The sequence below is a fragment of the Talpa occidentalis genome, unplaced genomic scaffold (assembly GCF_014898055.3).
Source record: "Talpa occidentalis isolate TD23 unplaced genomic scaffold, MPIMG_talOcc4v2.1 talOcc4.5, whole genome shotgun sequence".
NCBI classification, from domain to species: domain Eukaryota; kingdom Metazoa; phylum Chordata; class Mammalia; order Eulipotyphla; family Talpidae; genus Talpa; species Talpa occidentalis.
Window position 1 is genome coordinate 32,845,256 of NW_023604861.1, and position 8,854 is coordinate 32,854,109.

The 8,854-nt window shown below is 42.2% G+C and overlaps 1 protein-coding gene across 1 annotated transcript; it reads left to right on the forward strand.

Annotated features, from left to right (window-relative positions):
* The first annotated feature begins 3,234 nt into the window (after positions 1-3,234).
* Positions 3,235-8,854, forward strand: PCDH20 (protocadherin 20). The gene is made up of 2 exons (XM_037528968.1): positions 3,235-3,710; positions 4,755-8,854. Exons 1-2 carry the CDS (start codon positions 3,579-3,581, stop codon positions 7,476-7,478), a joined length of 2,856 nt encoding a protein of 951 aa, XP_037384865.1. The 5' UTR covers positions 3,235-3,578; the 3' UTR covers positions 7,479-8,854.

Sequence of the window (8,854 nt, forward strand, 5' to 3'; positions counted from 1 at the left end):
GTTAATTTCATGTATTATATTAAAAAACAGAAAGTAGTCTTAAAATAATATTCTAATTTTTTTTTAATTTGCAAGCTTGAATTAACCAGTCCTATACTAAACATATATATAGGTCTATGGCTTAAAATAGTTTTAATTTCTGTGTATATAAATTACATAGAACTTTGTGGATAAGAGTATTTATTAAAATACTTTAAATGATACAACCAGAATTAATTGAAAAATAAAAATAAAACATAGCACTTCTAAAACTTTCCATTTTCAGGGTCTGTTTACTAAGCATACAAAGTCTGATAATGTTATTTTGATAGATATTTATAAGCCAAGTCACAGCTTTATAAGGAGCTATAGCTACAAGGAGAAAATACTTGCAGTAAATAAAAAATACTATTAACGTTTAGTGACATAATGCAGTAAATAATAGTCAAATGAACCAGTATCTCATCATGAGATTTTTTTTATTGACAGGTATTAGATAAACTTTTTCATACACATATCTGCATGTAATTTGTGAGGGTATTTTTATAGGAAATTAGCACAGATAGGTGGGACGGCTTTTCTGAAGTCACACAGTAACTTAGCAGCAACCCCAAGAATGGCATTTAAAACCCCTGACTGGGCTCAGTCTCAGTGTACCATCTATTGTATCAAGTTGTTTTCCTTGTCTATAGAAAAATAGGCTTGGGAGGCATATAATCTAATTATTCTTCTAGATCAATTTTTACAAAACACCTGGGAAGCAGGCCCAGAGCAATTGAGACATCTGAGAAGCTCATAAGTATTATTTTCAAGAGACTAATAGCACAGAAGCTCTTTAATTTATCTTTAGAAAGTAATATGCAACACCAGATGGTAGGTCACAGACTGGCATTATAAGGAATAGAAGTTTGAGAATGTTTTCACGGTGTCCAGAAAGAAAGGACAGAAGAAAAAAGGGCATTTAGTCCTTTTTTTAAAGCCCGATTATAGTGTAAGCCTACATGAAACTGCTGCTTAGATCCTCAAAGAGGAAAGATAATAACAAGTAGCTCAGTTACATTTTGGAATGCGACATGTAAGTGTATTACCCAAAATTGTGCCAAGGCCTCCCAGTCTTGATGACAAATTTCCATGTAGGGACTTTGAAATAACCAAAGAAACTAAAGCAAAGTTGCAAACATCTCTAGAATGTGTTTAATTCTGTGTTTCAACTGACATTATTGTATATATGTTCGTGCTTTTCAAAACACTCTAGAAAAATATATTGCCAAATAGATTAAATTTCTTGCCAGTTTAATGAAGGGGAGGAGCATTAATAATCCTTTCCATAGAGAGCAGCTGGATGATATGGCCAGAAAACCAAGATTCTGCTGGGATGGGGTATTTGAAAAAGGAACTTCTGTGCCAAAAGCAATCACTGCCAAGAAAAGAAAAAGCCTAAGAAAATTAAAGTCCAGGGAAAATTAAAGGTTGAGAAAATAATTACAAAAGAAGTGATGTCACTTCATTTTGACTGTCTATATAAACAATAGCTTCTGTGTATTATTCCTATAAACAAAGGATAAACTTAAGAAAGAGAGCCCTATATTTTCACCAAAGAAAAAGTGAATGATGTTAACCTGTTGTAAACCGAATGGTCTGTGAAGAGGATATACAGTCATCTGTGCTATCTGAGGAGAAACAGAATTAACTCAGATTAAGGGCTCAGCTTGCATATCCTCATTGATCATTGATGAATTGTCCAGTTCTGGCCATGTGCCCCAAACTTCCAGAAGCGGTGGGAATTGTGTGAAGACATAAACACATTTCAGAAGCAGCATGATACTGATTTTTGAAGTTGGGTATGTTTCAATTCTAGACCCCAAAGTAAATATTTATCAACTATGGTAAAATTTCAGCTGTTGGGCAGAGCCAGAAGCTGGGGAAGTAGGAGAGGCAAATCATACTTGCCAGACTGTGTTTTGTTTACCAGCTCTATAATGGCTTTTTCACCCACGTGTTCGTGTGTGTGTGTGTGTGTGCACACGTGCACAGAGCATGTGTTTACTGCTCCATCAGCACTCCTGTTTCACTTGTACATGCTTAAGGGAGCTAATTTTATAAGCCAGATTCATATTTTATATACCAGATTTGTATCACAGAGAGTTTTGTTTGTGAACACTATGCATATTCCCATTTTACAGTAATCAACTATTTTACTAACACCAGGTTTTTTGATGTAGTGTTGTCAATACTTAGGACTCTGTATCCAAAATTAGTGGGATGAGGAGAAAATAGGAAGGATCAGAGGAAAACGATTAGCTCAACCAAGCAATTTATATTCTAGCTAGCATAGCGTAAAAGAAGAAAATTAAAGTGGATTCTATGCAAAGTACAGGAATGTCAGCTCTTTCTCTGACCTAAGAGGAAGACTTTTTCTATTTTTAGCAGAAAGGATTTTATGTTCAGGGCAGTACACAGGTTATCTCAAAACCTAGTGATGAAGAGAAATGTCCACTCAGGGAAAGACGAGTGGTCTATCCATTACTTACACAGCAACCTACAGATCAAAAAGTGCCCTGCAGACTTAATGCATTGGAGTCTATCAACAAGCCTGATTTTATAAACGAGAAAGCAGGTCATATAGCTATTCAGTGTCAAAGCCAGGGGATAATCAAGAATTTTTACACCAACCCCTCCAAGATTACTTTTGGAAGGATCACTGCCCAGTAAGTATTCCAAGAATAAAAACAATAATTTGAAAAGTAAGCCTTTTTTTTTTAATCTATGCTTCAGCGAGTGCCTTAAAAGAATAAAGTAAAAATGCACCACTTAGAGAAATACATTAAAATTGCTCGCAGGCAGAACCTCTTATGTTCTTCCCACTGTCTCCCTGATTCCTTCCCTTGGCCAGAAGCCGCGGCTGCCTCTGATGTGAGACCACAAGGTAGACACCCAGAGGGCTTGCGCCTACAACTAGGTAACTAGCAGAAGCTCTGCCGCACCAGCAGCGAAGATTCGAAATCGAAACCTTCACTGAATTCACACATTTGCTTTTAAGGCTCAGACCGCCTTACAAAGAGTTGGAAATCCCTTCTCTCCGCAGAGAAAAGTGGATTCCCCGCCCCCCCCCCTTTCTGTGCCAACACTGCTGGATCCAAGTCTCTTGGAAGAACTGGTAGCCAAGCAAGCGTTTTGGGATCGCGCCTGAGATTGCTCTGTAGCGCCGACTTCCTCCCTCCCTATTCAGATATAAATGCAGGCTTATTTATTTATTCTAATTCTCCCTCTGAAGCGCGCAACCTGTGGACTTGGTTTCTGAGGGATGCGACCAGGCAAGAGGCTGGTGGGCGCGCGCTCTGGCGCCCGACCCAGTGGCGACCGGTGGCATCTTCAGAGGCAAACCCCCACTCGGGTACCTCTGGCGGGGGTCTGGCGACTCAGGCAGGAAACCATGACTGTACCCTTCTTGCCCCACAGCCTTTCTGTCCCCCTTTGGCTCCCTTAATTGATGAGCCAGTGACTATTGGCTGAAGTTCCCCAGCGATTTGCATGAACAGAGAGGGAGTGTCTTCTGGCGCCCTCCCGTCAGGAGCGCGCTGACTGCAGCCTTCCTGGGAATGCACGGCGGAGGGAATGCGCGCAGCTCGCGGGCCCTGGCAGTGAGCTGGCGCTTGGAGACCTGGCACCCGCGGCTGGATATGGGGCATCTAAGTCGTCCCAGGAGCAGCACCAACCACAGAAACCTGCCGGTAAGTGTTCGGATGCAGAACCTTACGCTGGGACAAGTTGCTATACTGTAAGGCAGCTTCCACTCCTGGCTGGGTTTTCAAACCTTTTACCTTAATCCAAACTTCACGGGAAGGTTGGGGGAAAAAAAGAGAGGGAGTTTGGAATGTGTGTATTCATTTTAGGAAGGACTAAGTAAGTGTTTGAGTCGTGAGAGGAAGTTTCTGAAGCAGAAATGTGGACAGATGAGGTGGAGGGGGGCTGGAGGTGTGCTCAGTTCGCCTCAGATGCAGGCGTTCCGAGATTGTTTCCTGCTGCCAGCATCTGGCTGGGACTGTCTACTGCAATTGACAAATTGTTTTTGCATAATCATTTTCCGCGTTGATATTTATTTCCCTAAGGGAGGAGGATTAGTGAAGGTTTGGTACGAGGGGGAGATTCAGATCCTGTTGATTTGAATTTAGATGCGTGCTTAAATGAAATTCATTTCTTTCCCCCCAAGTGTTATTAAATAAATGGGAAGTGGGGGATCCGAGGGAGAGAATTGCTTTATCCCATATATTATTACTATTGATATTATTGGTGTCACAATAAGATATTTCGCGTTCCAGAGTCCGGAGTGGCAGAAACGGTTCCATGGGACATAAATTGCCCACGTCTCAGGGCTCCCCACTCCCAACCCCTCCCTCCCACAACCCAGCCGGAGCTTTCCCTGTCGCGTTGCGCAGTCCCTCGGCTAGAGACCTCACCACTCTGGCGGTGTATTTCCAGGGATGCTTTACGGTTTGGGATTCCAAATGCCCACTGGACTACGGTGGTGACTGGGATGCAGAAATGGGAACGGGGGAATGGAAAGTGAATAGGAAAAAAAAAATAAGTTTGGGAGTCACTGTTGCCCCTTAAATCTCCCCTTTGCAGCAAGTTTCCCCATCCACCTCTCCGACTGGCTGTAGAGGGTTTGCTTCTGAGAATAGGGACTGGGCAGCAATGACCCTCAGACCCTGGGTTCTGAGTCCCCTGTCTGTTTCCGCGGGCATGTAACGAGCATTTCCGTCATCCCCTTTCAGCATCTGCTTCTGTTTTTCCTCTTCGTGGGACCCTTCAATTGCCTGGCGAGTTACAGCCGGGCCACGGAGCTGCTGTACAGCCTGAACGAGGGGCTGCCCGCGGGGGTGCTCATTGGCAGCCTGGCCGAGGACCTGCGGCTGGTGCCCCGGGCCGCGGGGAGTCCGGACCAGCAGGCGCAGTCCCCGGAGCGCTCGCGCGCAGAGCGCAACCCCCCTCTCTCCTTCAGCCTGGCCTCCCGGGGACTGAGCGGCCAGTACGTAACCCTCGACAACCGCTCTGGGGAGCTGCACACTTCTGCCCAGGAGATCGACCGGGAGGCCTTGTGTCTCGAAGGCGGTGGAGGGGCTGCCTGGGGCGGCAGCATTTCCATCTCCTCACCTTCTGCTGACTCTTGTCTTTTGCTTCTGGATGTGCTAGTCCTGCCTCAGGAATACTTTAGATTCGTGAAGGTGAAAATCGCTATCCGGGACATCAACGACAATGCCCCACAGTTCCCTGTTTCCCAAATCTCTGTTTGGGTCCCAGAAAATGCACCGGTAAACACCAGGCTAGCCATAGAGCATCCTGCCATGGACCCAGATGTAGGCACCAACGGGGTGCAGACCTACCGCTTACTGGACTACCATCGTATGTTCACCTTGGATGTGGAGGAGAATGAGAACGGGGAGCGCACCCCCTATCTAATTGTTATGGGCCTGCTGGACAGGGAGACCCAGGACCAGTATGTGAGCATCATCATCGCTGAGGATGGTGGGTCTCCACCGCTGTTGGGCAGTGCCACCCTCACCATTGGCATAAGTGACATTAATGACAATTGCCCTCTCTTCACAGACTCACAAATCAATGTCACTGTGTATGGGAACGCTACAGTGGGCACACCGATTGCCGCTGTCCAGGCTGTGGATAAAGACTTGGGAACCAATGCTCAGATCACCTACTCTTATAGCCAGAAAGTTCCCCAAGCCTCCAAGGATTTATTCCATCTGGATGAAACCACGGGAGTCATTAAACTTTTCAGTAAGATTGAGGGAAGTGTTCTTCAAACTCACAAGCTCACCATCCTTGCAAACGGACCAGGCTGCATCCCTGCTGTGATCACCGCCCTGGTGACCATCATCAAAGTCATTTTCAGACCACCTGAAATTGTTCCTCGTTACATAGCAAATGAGATAGATGGTATTGTGTACCTGAAAGAACTGGAGCCTGTAAACACTCCAATTGCATTCTTCACCATAAGAGACCCAGAAGACAAATACAAGGTGAACTGCTACCTGGACGGTGAAGGGCCATTTAGGTTATCACCCTACAAACCATACAATAATGAGTATTTGCTAGAAACTACAAAACCTATGGACTATGAGTTGCAGCAGTTCTATGAGATAGCCGTGGTGGCCTGGAACTCTGAGGGATTTCATGTCAAAAAAATTATTAAAGTGCAACTTTTAGATGACAATGATAATGCCCCTATTTTCCCCCAACTCTTGATAGAACTAACCATTGAAGAAAACAACACACCCAATGCCTTTTTGACTAAGTTACATGCTACAGATGCCGACAGTGGAGAGAGAGGCCATGTTTCATATTTTCTGGGGCCTGATGCGCCATCATATTTTTCCTTAGATAGTGCCACAGGAATTCTGACAGTTTCTACTCAGCTGGACCGAGAAGAGAAAGAAAAGTACAGGTACACAGTGAAAGCCGTGGACTCTGGAAAGCCACCTAGAGAATCAGTAGCCACAGTGATGCTCACAGTGTTGGATAAAAATGACAACAGCCCTAGGTTTATCAACAAGGACTTCAGCTTTTTTGTGCCAGAAAACTTTCCTGGATATGGTGAAATTGGAATAATTAGCGTAACAGATGCTGATGCTGGACGGAATGGGTGGGTTGCCCTCTCAGTGGTGAACCAGAGTGATATTTTTGTCATAGACACAGGAAAGGGCATGCTGAGAGCTAAAGTTTCTTTGGACCGAGAACAACAAAGTTCCTACACTTTATGGGTCGAAGCTGTGGATGGGGGTGAGCCTCCCCTCTCATCTACTGCAAAAATCACGATTCTCCTTCTAGATATCAATGACAACCCTCCTCTTGTTTTATTTCCTCAGTCTAACATGTCTTACCTACTGGTTTTGCCTTCTACTCTTCCCGGGTCCCCGGTGACAGAGGTCTATGCTGTTGACAAAGACACAGGCATGAATGCTGTCATAGCTTACAGCATCATAGGAAGAAGAGGTCCTAGGCCTGAATCCTTTAGGATTGATCCTAAGACTGGCAACATTACTTTGGAAGAGGCATTGCTACAAACAGATTACGGACTCCATCGTTTATTGGTGAAAGTGAGTGATCATGGTTACCCCGAACCTCTCCATTCCACCGTCATGGTAAACCTATTTGTTAATGACACTGTCAGTAATGAGAGCTACATTGAGAGCCTTTTGAGAAAGGAGCCAGAAATTAACATAGAGGAGAAAGAACCACAGATCTCAATAGAACCGACTCATAGGAAGGTCGAGTCTGTCTCCTGTATGCCCACCTTAGTGGCGCTTTCTGTAATAAGCTTGGGTTCTATCACACTCGTCACAGGGATGGGTATATACATCTGTTTGAGAAAAGGGAAAAAGCATCACAGGGAAGAGGAAAATTTTGAAGTACAAATGCCATTAAAAGGAAAAATTGACTTGCATATGAGAGAGAGGAAACCAATGGATATTTCCAATATTTGATAATTCATTGGGATGTTTTAACGGACTTTGTGTAGTCTGTACCACTTAAACAAGAGTGTGTGGATGGCAGGTCCAGTGAAGGACGACTAATTTATAAGTTGTACTATATTGTAAATAACTGTTTACAGGTTTTTAAATTCAAAATCAGAGGTTATAACATGTGTACAGCATTTTTTAATGAAAATTGGTACTAACAGCTATAGAACTGTTATTAAAAAAAAAAGCTTGGACATGATTTGCAGCTTTCATAAACCAAGCAGGTGATTGATAAAACCTGGGAACAAAGGTAAGAAAATGTATATTGCATTTTTTTGTCTAAAAAGTCCTTTAACCACAAGAGGGCATCAGTTGATCCTTTGCAAAGAACTGTTTTGAGCTATTGTACATGATAGTTGTTGTACATGAAATTAATGAGAGTATATTTTAAATATATTGTTTTTAACATTTAACAAATATGAAATTAAAATAAATTGAATTTCCCCCTTAAATGTATAATAAAAAGAAATGCATTTATAAATAGAATGATTATTACCTCACAAGTACATTCTGTATAGTTTGAAAGAGAAGGCATTACAAAGAAAGTGCAATTCCTTTTTAGCTAGGATAAAAACATCAAACTGTATTAAAGATTTAACTTGCTGAAGAGTATTTCACTTTCTGTGTACTCAAATCATTTTCTGTTTGTTTTACCACTGCACTGGCTATTATAACAGGGAGATACATATATATATATTCATATGTATATGTATATGAATATATATATATTCTGTACAGAAAATGTATCTAGAAACTTTGTCCAAGAAAAACAGTCACAAGCAAAGAAATGTTTCACTCCTTAGTTGCTTCTTAGGTGTTCATGACATTTTTGTGCTTTCACAAGTTGTCAATAGTGCTTTATGCTTGGGTTATATATTAGCTTTTTAAATCCTTAAATTCAGTCATCACATAGAAAACAGAAATTACATTAAGATGAAATTATTCTAGAAGCTAGAGTGGATGTTTAGGTTGGGCATTTTATATGAAAGTTATACTTATCTTTTTGTTGTTGTTTAGGTTTGTTGGCTACCATTTCTGGCTTCCTTTCTCTGGCTTTGGATTAAGTCCAAGAGTTTATTTGTAAGCCCAGCAGCAGATTCTTTGATAATTTAGCTTTTACTGAATCCTTTGCAATGCAGTAAGCTGGTTCATCAGTGATTGATTGCATTCACTTCATTGTGTGAGCTAGAAATTTCATTTTACATGAGATCTATAGCAAAAGTATCTGTAAACAAGGAATGTGTTAGCTTAAACTGGATCATTCTGCTTTCTGGCATCATGTGTCTGTACTGTACTAAAAGTGTTTATATGTCTGAAAATTAAAGGTATATATTTTCATA

What these genes read in the sequence shown, in the direction of transcription:
- PCDH20 (XM_037528968.1), top strand. Translation starts at nt 3,579, where the DNA reads ATGCACGGCGGAGGGAATGCGCGCAGCTCGCGGGCCCTGGCAGTGAGC. An exon ending in CCAACCACAGAAACCTGCCG is followed by an intron (nt 3,711 to 4,754) that starts GTAAGTGTTCGG and finishes ATCCCCTTTCAG; the next exon opens with CATCTGCTTCTGTTTTTCCT.